The sequence below is a fragment of the Pararge aegeria genome, chromosome 6 (genome assembly GCF_905163445.1).
Source record: "Pararge aegeria chromosome 6, ilParAegt1.1, whole genome shotgun sequence".
NCBI classification, from domain to species: domain Eukaryota; kingdom Metazoa; phylum Arthropoda; class Insecta; order Lepidoptera; family Nymphalidae; genus Pararge; species Pararge aegeria.
The window spans coordinates 10,207,406-10,224,300 of NC_053185.1; the positions used below are offsets into that span (position 1 = coordinate 10,207,406).

Sequence of the window (16,895 nt, forward strand, 5' to 3'; positions counted from 1 at the left end):
TTTGTAACATTCCACAGAAAAATGTAAGGATTCCGTATGCCAAGGGGGTATTTGTAAAATCGAAAATCACAGAGAAGTTTGTATTTGTTCGTCCGGATTTGAATTGATCAATAATAAATGTGAAGATACAAATGAATGTATTAATAATCCATGCCCTTTAAATGCACAATGTGATAATACGATGGGATCGTTTAAGTGTAATTGTGTTAATGGAACTATTAGAGACGTAAATAGTGACACTTGTAAAATGCCTGGAGAATGTCAAACAGACAATGACTGTTCCGAGTTAACAAATTGTTACAAAAATCATTGTGTTAACCCATGTGATAAATTGGTGTGCGGAAATAATGCTGTATGTGCAGTGTCCAAGCATAAGCCTCTATGTGAATGTGAACCAGACAGTGAAGGTGATCCATACAAAAAGTGTACAAAGTTTGAATGTGTAAAAGATTCGGATTGCTCCTCTGAAGAAGCTTGTTCTAATAGCATATGTATTAACTCCTGCAGTTTACCACGTGCTTGTGGTAAAAACACCAACTGTTTATCGAAAGATCACGTCGGGTATTGCTCTTGTATGTCAGGTTATACGGGTGATCCTGTACTTGGGTGTGTACCTATTCAATATTGCAATGATGACAGTAGATGTTCTTCAGGTACAAAATGTGTTGAAAACTTATGTTTAGGTAAGTTTAACGCACGATTTCATTATTTTTTTAACTATCCGTTCATCAGTGTCATTAAATCATAACTTGATGCTACATCCATAACTTAAACTTTAATGAACAGGCTATGAGCAAAAAAAATAATTATTCGGAATTGTATGTTCACCTGATGTCAGACTCAGTTCCAGGCAATTGCAACATATAATGCAACCCTTTTCCTTATAGTAACAATAGCAATGACAGCAGTGTGCGCGAATGATATGATCACACACGGGATTAACTCTTTAATCACATTATTATTGACAATCAACAATGACTGTCTCAGGCTTCGCTTATTAATAAAAAAAGGCTGTTACTTTGGAATCATTGACATGCCTTTGTATTTATTTATTTGTGTACATTTTATATATATACATATGTTTATTTCAGCCGTGTGTCAAAATTCAAGAGATTGTTTTGATGATCAAATTTGCATTCAGGAAACATGTAGATTAACATGTAATTCAAATGACACCTGCCCAGATTCACATTTCTGTGCTAACAGAATTTGTATGAAAGATGTTAAATGTATATCACACAATGATTGTGCTGAAGACGAACAGTGTGGTATTGGATCCAACGGCATATCTAATTGTACTAAGATATGTGAAAATCAACCATGCGGGAGAAATGCATATTGTTCAGGTATTTCCCATAAATCCGTTTGCTTGTGCAAAGAGGGTTTCCTTGGAGATCCGATAAAAGGATGTGAAAAAAAAGAATGCGACACTGATTTAGATTGCAGCGAGGATAAAATTTGTAGAGATAATATGTGTAAAACAGTTTGTTCAATTAATAACAATTGCGGAGAGAATTCAATTTGTTCATCTGAAAAACATAGGCTCGTTTGCTACTGTCAACCTGGGTTTACTGGAGATCCAGTTAAAGGATGTGTAAAAGTTAATTGGTGTGATTCAAAACCTTGTGGTAGAGGCGCTGAATGTATTAACACGCGAAGTAATGCGAAATGCACATGCCCTGCGGGAACTGTAGGAAATCCATATAAAGAAGGATGCCATAAGGCTGAGGAATGTAGATTTAATAGAGACTGTCCTGTTGTTGCTCGTTGTACAGTTATCGGCAGTGTAAGAAAATGCACAGGTGAGTAAAATATAATAAGTACTGAGGGAAATAGAAAAATCGGTTGAGGGTATTAGCCATCACATAACCCTGATTTTATCATCGTAAAATATAATAATTAATTAAATATATACTTTACCTGGGTGTTTACCCAGGCAAAGTATATATTTGAATATAAAAATCTGGAAGTGTGTGTGTTGGTTTTTTAATAAATTTGTTTATTACCTAGTTTAGCTCAATTCCTGGACCAATATTATTATATATTGGACAAAGGAAGCTCTTTATTTCGAGCGACTATGAGTTCATTCAAGTATCGAGCTGATTTAGTGCAAGGTGACGAAAGAAATTTGAACCTATAAAATCAATATCGCCAAAAAAACATTTAAAACTTAATAAAATCACTTTTAATATGTATGTTGTTAGTGCTCTTAATAAATGAATATGTAATAAAGTACTAGATCTCTTATGATAAAAGAGATTTAAAGAGGCTGCTAATAATGATATAATAAAATTAATTGGTTTTCAGATGCTTGTGAGAGTATTAAATGTGGGGCAAACGCTGAGTGTATAGCAGCAAGACATTCTGGTCAGTGTAAATGTAAAGCGGGATACATTGGAAATGCAGCCAATGATAAAGGCTGCCACCTTCAGGAAATAACATGCACTGAAAAAAGTGATTGCCCAGATGATTTATATTGTCATCAGGGAGTTTGTAAAGGTAGATTTCAACTTTTTAAGTAATCAATAGATATAAATCAGCGAAAGCCCGCAATCACTAGACCTAGGAAAAATATCAAGCGTTTCTGTCTGTGGGCATAGTTGTTCCCAATATTGTAATTGAAAAGAAAATTGTTTAGAAATTCGCAGTATAGGCCTGCAATATTATATTAACAGAATGAAAATATTACCCAGGTCTGCTGTATAATATAATCGCGGGCTCTTGATCTATATATATTACTAGCTGTTACCCGCGACTTCGTCTGCGTTTGATTTTGTTTTCATCGTATTCAGTATCGCTAAGCCTTAAATGAGTACATGTGACTGTCAATTAATTATAGACAAATAATTTGCAATAAAATAATATTGCGACTATAATGAAATATCTAAGCTATCCTATCTCTTAAGTTGGACCAGACTGCTCACGGTGTGCCAATTTAATTTAAAATCGGTTAAGTAGTTTAGGAGTCCATCGCGGACAAACATCGTGACAGGAGATTTATATATATTAAGATTAAATTAAGTGCATTTCTAAATTACTTTAAGTAAGTAATACCTTCAAGAAATAACATGCACTGAAAAAAGTGATTACCCAGATGATTTATAGTGTCATCAGGGAGTTTGTAAAGGTAGATTTCAACTTTTTAAGTTATCAATAGATTTAAATCAGCGAAAGCCCGCAATCACTAGACCTAGGAAAAATATCAAGCGTTTCTGTCTGTGGGCATAGTTGTTCCCAATATTGTAATTGAAAAGAAAATTGTTTAGAAATTCGCAGTATAGGCCTGCAATATTATATTAACAGAATGAAAATATTACCCAGGTCCAGCAAAGCTGTATAATATAATCGCGGGCTCTTGATCTATATATGTTATTAAATTAAGTGCATTTCTAAATTACTTTAAGTACTGCATTTTTAGGAGTATGCATAAATGATGAAGAGTGTGAATTAAACGAAAACTGTTACAATGGTCAATGTATCAATCCTTGTCAAATGGAGAAAACTTGTGGGCTTAATGCAATTTGCCAGACTGAAAACCACGTCATACAATGCAGTTGTCCTTATAGTTTCACTGGAAATCAAGATGTCGAGTGCGTTAGAAGTAAGTATCTGGAATACATTTAGAATGCAAAAAATTAGAATAACTATTTTATGATCTCACTTATGTTACTAATTATAACTTTATTATTTATGATTAATTTAAACTTTGGAGTTTCATTAAGCACTACTTCCAGGATTTGTAGCTTTTCAATTTCTTAAAAAGCTATAATTTCTGGATGCAATAAGAAATAAAGAAGAAATAAATATACTACGACAATACACACACCGCCATCTAGTCCCAAAGTAAGCGTAACTTGTTTTATGGGTACTAAAATAACTGATGAATATTTTTATAAATAATATATATAAATACTTATCATATACATATAAATACCCAGACATTGAAAAAGATTCATGTTCATCACACAAACAATTTCCAGTTGTGGGAATCGAACCCACAGACCTAGACTCAGAAAGCAGGGTCGCTGCCCACTGCGCCAATCGACCGTCAAAGGCTTCGACCTCCTTTTTGAGGGGGATCGAGTTCGATCCTAAGTACGCACCGCTATAAGAGTTATGTGCGTTTTTATTTAAGCAATAAAAATGTCAGTTTCTTTAACGGTGAAGGAAAACATCGTGAGAAAACCTGTACGACTGAGATTTCTCATCTTCTCATGCGACCATGTCATTGTGGCAGTCTTCTTGTAAAGAAAATCTTAAATGATATCGTATATTTTATACGACGTTCCCTTCCAAAGTACAGAACCTTAGCCGAGTGACTCGCATTTGCCGGTTTTTTTTAATATAGATTTTTAATCTGAATAGGGAATCGAATTACTATTCATTTTTTGTTTTAGATTAACATTAGTACTTAAATATCACCATAAAAATATTTAGATTTTTTACAACATTTAATGTACCCAAGAACAGATTTGAAAATATATATTTAGAAATGCTGCGTAAACGGTTTCAAGAAAACCGCGTGACTCTGTGTTAATAGAGCGGAGGAATTAATTTTAAAAGTTATTTTCAAAATTTTCTAAATAATGGAAATGGATCAAAAATCTTATCGGTGGTGTTCAGCATTAAAAAAATACTTGTGTCATTACTCCAAATAAATTATTAATTAATTTACGACGAAATAAGAAAAAACTGGTTGAAGTTGGCAAGACGAAATAGCGAAGGAAAGTTTGCAATTTAAATATTTTAATACTTTTATTATAAAAAGAAAATAATCTTACAAAGAACTCTGTCGGTAATGTTTGCACTTTGCTTACACACAGATGACGTCACGCGCATGTAACCGTGTTCCGTTTGGAGTGAACCACAGATTAAAAAATACTTCACATTAAAGTTTTATTTGTTGATTCAAAATTATGAATACATATTATTTAACAAACACATTGATTGGATAATCGTTTCATGTGACGGAAATTCTATTCAGATACATTTTTTTTTTGAAATGCTGTCCAGTTGCCTTGACCGTGGAGTTTGATTTAAAATAACTAATTTCTGCTTTTTATTTTGGATTTATTATTATTAATTTTGTTTAAGCACCCAGGTTGTGTGGTTCTGTCGGGGAATGTGAAGATGGCTATGTTTGCAAAGATTCGGCATGTCTACCTCACTGTAACTTAGACGAAGATTGCGCCATGAATGAAAGATGTTCCCAAGGAACTTGCATGCGTAAGTTTTCGATATTATGTGATATAGAGATAAGATTGAAGTTTGTTTCTAATGTTATGTGACCCTAATTTGTATTTTATTTTTAGTAACATGTCGCGTCGACAATGACTGTTTTCTCGGGCATATATGTTTATCAAACAGTTGTCGATATGGATGTAGACATGATGATGATTGTGGACAGGCTGAAATTTGTAACAACAACTACTGTAAAAATCCTTGTGCTCAAGATGTTAATCCTTGTGGTCCAAATGCATTATGTTCCGTCGTTGATCGTAAAGCTGTTTGCACTTGTTCCGATGGTCTTATAGCAAATCCTACACCTAATATTGGATGTGTTCGAACGCCATCTTTGTTTTGTCAGATGCACACTGATTGTGCTATTGGCTGGAGGTGCGAAGACAATCGATGTCGTCCAGTATGTAATGTGGACGGATCAGAATGCTTAGAAGGGGAGCGATGTCATTCAGGAGTATGTCGATACGCTTGCACTTCAGATGAGCATTGTTCAGATGATGAAGTTTGTGACGGTCACTTTTGTATTACTGGCTGTAAATCAAATTCACATTGTCCAAGTAATCTGGCTTGCATATCGGGACAGTGTGTAGATACCTGTATAGAACCAGGAACATGTGGTGCAAATTCTTTATGCGTCACAGAGGAACACCGTGCAGTGTGTACATGCCCTCAATTCTTAGTTGGCGATCCAAAAGTTGTTTGTAAAAGAATTCCATCACCCTGTGATAGTAACAAAAATTGCCCTGATGGCTTAAGTTGCTACGGAGATACGTGCTACCCATCATGCAGAAGGTAGTACATTTTGATAAAATATCAAGTTGAATTAAGTAACGAAATTTCATATATGAGTGTTATAATAATATTTTACGCTATTTTAGGGACAACATATGCCTATCAAACGAAAAATGCATACGTGGTATTTGTAGGCTTATCTGCAATAGTGACGAAGCTTGCAGTGAAGGACATATTTGCGAAAACAGAATTTGTAAGCAAGGTTGTCGAGATGATAATGCTTGTGATTCTAATCAAGCTTGTTTAAACGGACAATGTAAAGGTAAGATAAATAGTTGTTTTGCTTTATATACTTAACGGTTAAATACTAATATTTTAATATTAGGAAGTTACAATAACAGTTTCTAATAAACATTATTTTGTAGATCCCTGTAAGGATATTTTGGCTTGTGGAAATTGTGCAGAGTGTAAAGTATTGAATCACCGTAGATTATGCAGCTGTTCAAGTAATTATACAGGAAATCCACTAGTTGAGTGTAAGAAGAAACCACTACTATGTGAAGGATTTTGCCCATGCGATGATAGTGGATATTGTGTTTCAATTTGTAGTGATGATTCAGATTGTAGATGTGGTGAGAAATGCATTGAAGGTGGATGCAGAACAGTTTGTTCAGCAAGGAATAAATGCCCTGAGAGACAAATATGTGCGCAAGGTGCATGTATTCCTGGCTGTAACAATAACAGAGATTGTGGTGATGATATGACATGCTTATCAAAGAAATGCGTGGAAGTTTGTAGTGAAAAATCGTGTGGAAACAATGCAATTTGTTTAGCAAATAGACATCGACCAATATGCAGTTGTCCTAGCGGTTACTCTGGGGATCCTCGAAAAGAATGTAAGCCTTATGAGTGCATAAAAAACACCGATTGCGCATCAGATGAATTATGCAATAACGAAGGAAAGTGTAAAAACGTATGTTTGAATGCTTGCGGTGCCAATGCTATATGCCGTCCTGAGAATAGAGTACCACAATGTTCCTGCCCACCAAACTATATTGGAAATCCAAAAATTGAATGTTCAAAGCCGGCTGTTGGAAGTTGCTTACGCAATCCATGTGGAATTAATGCTCGTTGTCGTGATTTGGATGATGGAAGTTACGAGTGCACATGTCCTCCGGGCTGTGCTGGAAATTCGCAAAAACAATGTTTTTGTGGCACGATGACACCGTGTGCCCACAAAACGTGTGGTAGTAATGCTCAATGCAGGATTGATCACAAGAGTGAAGCGCAATGTTACTGTCCGCGCAATTTCCCAAACGGAGACCCTAATATAGAATGTAAGTTTTTTGTTTATAATTTAAAATATAATATTCTTAGTCCTTCAGAAAGAAGTCACTGAATATTATTAGGTAAATCATGGACGATTTAACATTTCAGGTGCATTAGAGCGAAGCGTTGTTGATTGTCGGACCACTGGATGTGGAATAAATGGAGAATGCTTAAGAGAAGGGGCTGAATTTGTATGTCGTTGTAATCCTGGCACAGAAGGACAAGCAGATATCGAATGTCACACCAGTGAGTAAATAATTAGTTAACATGCTCCTCATAGTTTTAACACATGTACAAATGCACGAGACAGGTTTACATAAACAAGTGTATTTCTAAGACAAAAAAATTCAGTCTCCTTAGTTCTCCATTATATCTATTTATATAACAACAAAACAGTCGATATTTTGTAAATAAAATATTAGGATTTCCAGTTATAACGATTCAAAAGGATATTTGTTTTTATTTGAATCATTTCACTTTTCATAGAAGATTTTTAAATTCGAAATCTAATAAAACAAGTATCCTAAAACTTTATTTTTCGAAAAGACCCTGTTTTATGTAGGTCTCTTTTATAAATATTATACTTATCTAAAAAGTTGTACAGATATGTACTATAAAATTAACTACATATGTGTACAAAAGGCTATAGGTCATATTTAATGTTGACGTTAGTGGAAGCATTCTCACCGTTCGTGCTTGAATACAGTCAGTTACATTTTGTTCGGCTTCATGTACATATTGCTTGTATTATAATATTACGTTATATACTTCTGATCATAAACCCTTAATTTCAAAAAGCATGCACTGTCTCGTGAGAAAGTTTCCTCTTCATGGCTGAAGGTACAGCTCTTTCGACTCTGCTTTCTTCTTTCACATCTTCCTAGGTATCGAATGTACGAGCGATAAAGACTGTCCAGTAGACAAAGCGTGTTTGAGCTTACGTTGCGTCGACCCCTGCACCATACGCGGCGTGTGTGGAGAAGATGCCCTGTGCGTATCTGTAATGCACCGAGCGCAGTGTTCGTGCCCACAGTGCTATGTGGGCCAGCCACGTTCATCCTGTCGACCCGATCCTAATTGTAAACCCACTTCAGAAATCAACATAACATTCAATTGTTCTGACTCTAAGCCATGCCCGTTGAAACTGGCCTGCGATTTAAGTACAAATCTATGTCGGAATCCATGCTTGGGGTACCAAAATTGTAGCAGAAATCAAAAATGTGAAGTTCGGAATCATATGCCTGTTTGTGTATGCCGTAACGGGTTTGCTCTTAATGAAAGAGGAGAGTTAACATGTGCACCAGAAAACGCAGAATGTACGAGAGATGAGCAATGCCCCTCAAACGCAGCATGTCACGATTCGAAATGTGTGAATCCTTGTTTAACGTCTAAACAGCCAATTTGTGAGAAGGGAAAACAATGTGATGTCCTTGAACACCGGGCTTACTGCATTTGTGTTGAAGATTGTCATCCAACGGTTTCTATATGTTTAAGAGATAATGGATGTCCCCACAATTTAGCATGCATAAACTTCCAATGTAAAGATCCTTGTAAACAAGCTTGTGGTGACGCACCATGTTCAGTAGAAGATCATCATCCTGTATGCAAGTTTTGTCCTAATGGATTTACACACGATGAAAAACATGGCTGCATTAAAGGTAATTCTGCGTTAAAGAAAATTAAAATATTACAGTACTATTAGTTTATTGCCGTCAATCTTATTAATTTTTTTCTTCATATTCCAGGAAATTCGATAGTATACTTTATGACTTCATCCGGCTCTTTCTATATCTTTAATTCTTTTGTTTCTAGCATGATCATTTTCTTTTGACAGTTGAATTCTTCTAGATCTTCCAAACCAGGTAGAGATTCGAGCATGTTATTTTTATCTGTGTAAATACATAAATATTCGTTAGAGATACTCTCACTTAAACATTTTGGTGTTGGTTGCGCTTGGGTAAACTATAACGCTTTCGATGCTATAATTTAACTCGAACAATGCAAAAAACTGCCACGAGACAGTTTGCAAAGTTGTTAATGTTATGCCTCCGTTCTGTATACTTTTACCACCATTTTATGTATTGTTTTACTATCATTACTCATACGTAAACTTGTTGATAAAAATATTTATTATCTATATCTACTTTTAAGTAGCTATTCCAATATTTTTGAAACGTTTCAGTAACTCAATTCATTAAAAAATAAAACATCTTCAATTTTCATTTGCAATAAAAATATTGATTTGTAATTATTAAAGAAATATTATTAATTTTTTTTAAGAAAACGCAGTGTTTGCACAAAATGTAATGTACTTTAATGTTTGAAAAAAAAAAGGAGCTCTTGGTGATATAGTTCGATTTCGCAGCATTAGAGTGTGGTGCACATGAGCAGTGCGCGGTGGGACTGGCGTGCGTGAGTGGCCGTTGTTCTGATCCCTGCGAGCGTGGCGGGCCGTGTGCTACAGGACAGCATTGCGCTGTCGTAAATCATCAGCCTGTCTGTTCAAAGGGTAAATACAACCTGTAAAATATTTGCAAGACAGAACTGCGTCAGCATGGTGTACCATAGAAATTTTCTCGTAAAGTCATGTCTAGACTAAAGTTTTTACACAATTAAAAAAAACAATTATTTAGAGTTGTTTTTATAACTAAAACCGAGATACGTATATTATTTTTAACAATTAGCGGCTAAAAGATGCGGTGATAGCCGACAAATTTTAGCATTATGCCACCTCTCAATAATTTGCTAGATTCGTTCATGGGTTTCTGTTTCTTCAAACTTAGGGATAATTTAAGGGTTGGTCGAAACAGGAGACCCAACCTTATATACCCGAAGTTAGCAAATCGAAAAACCTGATATAATTGTTATTAGAGTTATTTAATGTAAATATTAGGTTAAGTCGTTATTGCATTTGGCCGGTTTTTTGTGTATAGTTGTAATAGTATAGTATAATTAGTAAGTAAAGTATAGTAGTCATTTTTGAAAATCAAATATTCATATTCTTGATATCACAGTTTTTTTTGTTTCTAACAGTTTGCCAATGTCAAACATCTTCGGACTGTGCAAGATACCCTAATACAAAGTGCGATGGATGCGTCTGTGTACAAGGTATAATGTATAAATATATTTTTAGGTATTTAATAAGTAGTATATTTGATATGCAACTATTTAAAGTCTATCCCTATTGGACCTTGTAGTATCTTATGTGATATTTATTTGTATGAAAATGGCTTAGTCATCACCACACAATGTTAACTAAGTGATTTAGTTTTTTTGTTGCAATAATTTGCAGATAAGTTATGTTGACTAATTTGATGTGGTTGGCGTTTACCTATGTATAATGAGGGGTTTTTCTGTAAAAATCTAACTACCACCCCGCAGACAGTGCAAATCGTTATGCCATCAGGCACGGTTATTATAATATAGTGATAGTAATTATTAATATTACCCTCTCTCATGAGAGAGAGGGCATGCACCCAGCAGTAGGACGTTAACAGGCTGATGATATAGTTATATTTCACTGCAAGATACCTTCAGGTACGTTATTATTGATAGCTGAATAAAGGTATGGTATTTAGATATATCGATATTTGTAATCGTTAAATTAATTGAATAGGATATATAAAGAGTTTGTCTATCGTCAAGTGATATGCAAGTAATGTAAGTATTACTTTATAAAAAATAGTTACATTTTTCAACCTTTTTCAACATTTTTTTATTTTATAACATTTGCTGGCCGCCACAAGCCTGTCAAAATAGATCCCAACTTATGTAGATCAAGACCAAATGAACATTAAATAATGTACATAACAAATTATTATCATATGCATCATTTTCTTAAGCATTCCCGGTAATAGATAGTCAACATGGCTTAGACATTAGGCCTGTTATAGATTTCCAACATGTAGCAATCGCCGGATACCCTTTATAATAAAAAGCGCATCGTTCATTTTCAATGGTAATTAATAATTTGGCAGGTGAACGTCCATCTCCAAATTGTGGCCATTGCCGACCTGGAGTACCCTGCGATCCATTTTCGGGAGCTTGCATGGAAAGTAAGTACTCGTTTAGCTTAGGCATAATTTTTGTCGCTAGTACTTAAAATTCTTACGCTACATTATGATGCCTAATGTGACATAGCTAACTATAATATTATTTATAATAAATTATAATATAATACAGGTTCTCATCTAAGCTGTTTCTACTTACACATTTCTATATGAGATGTGCAGCAGACTTCTACTTTAAAGCTAGCGAGTCTGCCCACTTTTTTAAATGTGAATAGCAAATCTAACTCCAAATTAACTGGTTGTTGCTATGAACAGCGTACCATTTTGTCCGATAAAACGCCACAAAATACTGGTTCCGTTCTCTCGGCAGACCCGATACCCAACGTTATTTTACCTACTACTTATTCTGTTTGATTAAAATTCTCTTACGTAGTTTTAGTCATCGAAATCTAAATAATCTTTTATCTGTAGAATTAGGAATTTACTTCTACTAAACTATTATTTTTAGGCTTAAGTTACAATATAATTAATCTAAAAGAATATAAAGTAATTGTAATTGTAAAATTATAGAATTTTTTACTCCTATCAATTCTTAAGCCTAAATTAATTCTCTTTCTCACTTTCTTTCTTATCTTTCTTTCTACTAATATTTAAATATGGGCCTCTTTTTTAGATTTATATAAGTAAATTATTAAGAAAAATTAAGCTTTATAGAATTTGATGCTTTTAATAACTTGTAATTGTGAGACTGAAGTACCTATTGAGTGCTGTTCATCGATGTTTTGGTATGAATTGTTGCACACAAAATTAACAATTTGTTCCTTTCCCATTAACAGATGATCGACCTCTAAATGCATTCCCACTAACCGAAACATACTCCAAAGCGTTTGAAACAACAACTTCTACGATAAAAAACAATATGACTATTTCTCCAAGTGACAATACTGACAACAATGTATATAATGACGCGACAACCGTTAGTGCTTTGGACGAAAAAAAATATTTATTTTTAGAAGAAACTATTACAGATAAAATGACTACAAAACATATAACCGATAAAAATTTAAGTACTTTCTCTTTTAATTTAAATGAAGTAAACTCATCTGGTGTTACTGATAAGACTGAAATAAATAATAAAGTTGTAGTCACAACAGACGGTACCTTGGATTTTTCGCAAGAATTTAATACAACACCATCATTAAATGATTTTGATCAAAAAGAAATCACAAATAAACAAGAACTTAAAACAACACTAGACTCTGATGAACTTTTACTGAGTAGTAGTAGTACAATTTATGGTGAAAGTACTCTCAAACCCCAATTTCCATATAATAAAACAGAGACTGAAACACAAAAGCTAGTTCATGATAATAAGAATACTAAAACTCCAGAAAATCAAAGAAATTTACACAACTATACAAACTATATAAAAATAACCTCGGTCCCGCCAAAACTCATAGAAACCACTATGCCAATAGAAAAATCAGAAGAATTTACAGCTCTAACGTTAGATATACAACAAGAAATTACATTCAGGATCCCAGAAAATATTACACCAATCAATGAAAAATTATATACTTCTCAATCTCAGACATCAGATGTGACAACTAAAATTATGTTTGAAGAACATCCGACTACAGATAGCGGGATTTCAATATCTACTAATCATATAAAGAAGGATACGTCTGTAAGTCTTAACGATTCATCAGCATACACAAACAATATTCATTCAACACATTCAACGGAATCTATTAAAGACAATGATAATGTACCAATCGCCACTTCAACAATATCTCTAAAAAGTGCAGTCAGTAAATCGACATACGTAACAACAGAAAATGAACCTGACAGTTTTGACGTTGAAAATGAGTTGTTTTTTACTACAGCTAATTATTTCACAGATAATGCCATAACAGAAAGCACGTCATATGAAACTACTAAGTTTTATGAGGACACATCTAGTTCACGCGAAAGTACTAATTCTATTAGTGACTTTACTGGATACACTTTATTAGATTCTATGCGGACAACTTTACAAGACTCTAAACAAATTCCCTTAGAAATTCCTACGAAAGAGCAAAATCAAGAAGTATCAAACAATCTTGAAGGTGAATGGAATTATAGTAAATCGATAACACCAACAGAAAGTACTAACTCAAAACTTACAACATTCAGTGCTGAAACAGATTTAACTACGGGTACTGATTTACCATCAACGAATATTGTAACCGAAGTAAACCAAGACGAAGATAGTACATTATATATAAAATTAAATACCGACATAACAAAGCCTTCCGATACTCTATTTTATACTGAAACTTCTCAAATAACAACAAGCAATGTACAACACAATATAGAAAATTATTTAACTACTTTGCACCCTGAATATCTTACTAAAACTCATTCAAATCAGCCCGATTTATCTTACCTAAATAACAGAGAAATGAATGCAGATGCGCAAAGTTTCACTACGCAAAACTCAAACACATTAACACCTTCAACCATTTTAGTGCCATCAATTAATACAATTTCGACATCTGAAACTCAATTTACACAGAGCAAATCTAATTTACCTGATTTACAAAAAAGCACTACAACATCAATTTCAAAAGTTGAGTTGAAAGCAGATGGAACAGTGATACACTTTAACAATAGTATAATTGAACACACTTTAACAAATGAATTTGATTCTTCAACAGCTGGTTATACTGATGCCAGTGCTGAAATTCCTTTCTCATTCAAAACCAACGATAAGAAAGTATATACAACTGAATTGAATTCGGAAAAAAGTACCAATCGTTTTGAACAAAACTTATTCACAGAAATATCAACAAAAAAGTCCACGGTAAAGGGTATAAATTTGATAAATTATTTAAACATATCTAGACAAGGCATTTCAAAAATCGCTACAGCTAATAATTTATCAGAGAATACAAATACAAAATCTTTTAAATCGGATACTTCTATTCCTACTGCGACGGAACCGTTAGATTCAGTATCAAGTGTTGAGCCACAAATTACAATGGTAGATACAATGGTATCTTCACCCGGTATCGATCATTTTACCGAATATCTTGAAAATGCAGCTATGATGCGTTCCGATACTACAACAATACGCGATAATTTTACTCCTTATGAACAGAATTTACCGAGTGTTCCTTCTGACAGCGAATATACCACTAAAAATACAAAAATTATTAACAATCATAAAATATCAGATCAAAGCGATATGACGTTGGATAATAAGAATGATTTATTTAAAATTGAATTAACATCCACGCCTTATACCACACAAGTCTTTCCAATAGCATCAGATACAATTTCCTCTACAGTTACTAGAGCCATATATGGATCTGAAGAAAATGACAAAGAGCCTACAGCACCTTTAGAATTTACAACAAGTACAGGTAGTGAAATTAGTACCTATACTGATACCATGAAAACCAAAGAAAAAGATAGCTTTACTATTTCTGATAATGATAACAGGGTAATGTCAATAAATACAAATTTTGAAAATAATTCTACTAACGGTAATAATGGGGATGAAAATATCGTTTTAAACGAAAAACAGGAGAAATTTATAACTCACACTTCATCTCATATTCATAGAACACCAGAAGCCCTTCAAGAAAAACACTCAAAACCAATATTCACCACTAATTACGAAACATTTACAGAAGAAACGACTTTATCTGATAACTACTTTAGAATAGAAGGTATTGAAACGACTACTATAATTCCTTCCGGCGCTCCAGTAGATAATTTAACTAGCTTCTACAGTCAAAACTCTTCTCCTTATACTGACAGTGCAACAATATTTTATCGCGATATTACAAAGACCACCAAAAGTGGGAATCTATACAATACAAATGATGAAATCACTATAGAAAATGAACCAGGAAAGTCGCACACCAGTCTTTATGCGCTGAAGGATTATACTACGCTTCCAGAAGCGATTGATTCTAAGAGCTATACACACCCTTTAAAAGAAACGACAATGTCTTCTAGTAGATACAAAGATAATGTCTTTACAAAATCTACTCTTAATGTAGATTATATAATCAATTCTGTAACTAAATCGACCACGCAACCGGCATTTGTTACAAATAGTGAAACTAAAGTTGACCCAAACCGTGACGAACCCACTACAGTTGAAACAAGCAAAACTGTACCTGATGACGAGAATAATGTTACGTCAACTAAGTCACATTTATTTAAAAATTACACTACTGTATCTGTAACAACAGAAGATTATTCAGAAATTGAAACTGAAAAATATATTTCAACTACTTACAAAGATTCCGCTAACAATATTAATCTAAATACAGAACAGACTACAGCAAATTCGGAATCATCTACAATCTCACAAGATGGACCTCCTACTATTTTTACTGGGAATTTAATAAATAAATATACTTATTATCCTATATTAGATATCTCAACACTGTATGCATTACCCACTACTGAAAGTACTGCGCATGATATTGAAACTAAAAGCTCAATTACTCATGAATCTACCATAACTGATAATGTATCTTCACTTTCGCACTATGAAAATAATTTTTCTACTTCATCACCAATTGATACCAAGAGTAGAACTAATAGTTATGAAAGCACACCAGTTGATAATGTTGCAACCACTAACTCAAAAGATAATACAGACGGAATAACAACCACTGAATTAGGCCAAAATACATTTTCATTAAATTCTACACCTATTGCTACTAAAACTAGTACGGAGGTTGTAGAAACCACATCTTCTTTAACAAACAGCATGTTGGTATTAAATAAAAGTACGTCTCAGCCTGAAGATAGCACTAAACATATAAGAAAGAATACTACAATGTTTTCTAAATCCACAGAAAAAGGTTATTTTACTCACTCTAATGAAATACCAGTATCAACCACACCTTCAATATTAATTTTAAATAATGAAACTAGTATACAATCCACAAGAATTTATACATCAAAACCAACTGATAACGTTTTCGATGAAACTTCTGTAAATGAAAACAATGTAGATCCTATAAAAGAAACTACTTTGCCTATTGTCAAGGCGACGCTTTCGTCGTTAACTATTACAAATGATGACGACGTTAGCCTATCAACCTCGACTTCTCGTTTCTCATCTCTAAATGATACTACTTTGTATAAAAATGACGACTCGAGAACAACTACGTTTACCACAGAAACTATTCCAGAAAATTTAAGAGATATCGTTACAGAACAAACCTTACCCACGATGGAATATCATGATGACAATTTTAATGAAAATAAAATAACTACAATAAGTCAAAATATTAGTATTAGCAAAACATCTGAAACTAAAACAATTACTACCGATAATTCAATTGTATCTGAGCAAGTTACCACTGCATTAGGCTTAACCACAGCATCTAATTTTGACAGCACAAAAATAAAGGTTGCAAGCAAACCACAACAACAATCACAACAATTTACGACTGGTTCTAGAAAAACTTCCTTAAATACTTTAGATATAAATAATGAAAGGGGCAAAGAAACTGAACAAAATCTTAGAACATCTACTTCAGAAATATTAACTAACGATGCTTTTAAAAACCC

General features: G+C 33.7%; 1 protein-coding gene across 1 annotated transcript in view; it reads left to right on the top strand.

Annotated features, from left to right (window-relative positions):
• The window catches only part of LOC120624656, a 111,844-nt gene that overhangs the window by 28,058 nt on the left and 66,891 nt on the right, over positions 1-16,895 (top strand). Inside the window, exons 15-27 of the mRNA XM_039891324.1 lie at positions 18-683; positions 1,092-1,802; positions 2,308-2,499; positions 3,419-3,601; positions 5,095-5,226; positions 5,313-6,033; positions 6,120-6,295; positions 6,399-7,310; positions 7,411-7,548; positions 8,187-8,960; positions 9,668-9,811; positions 10,336-10,410; positions 11,280-11,357. Of these exons, the coding sequence (XP_039747258.1) occupies positions 18-683; positions 1,092-1,802; positions 2,308-2,499; positions 3,419-3,601; positions 5,095-5,226; positions 5,313-6,033; positions 6,120-6,295; positions 6,399-7,310; positions 7,411-7,548; positions 8,187-8,960; positions 9,668-9,811; positions 10,336-10,410; positions 11,280-11,357 (4,902 nt within the window). The remainder of the gene's footprint in view (positions 1-17; positions 684-1,091; positions 1,803-2,307; positions 2,500-3,418; positions 3,602-5,094; positions 5,227-5,312; positions 6,034-6,119; positions 6,296-6,398; positions 7,311-7,410; positions 7,549-8,186; positions 8,961-9,667; positions 9,812-10,335; positions 10,411-11,279; positions 11,358-16,895) is intronic.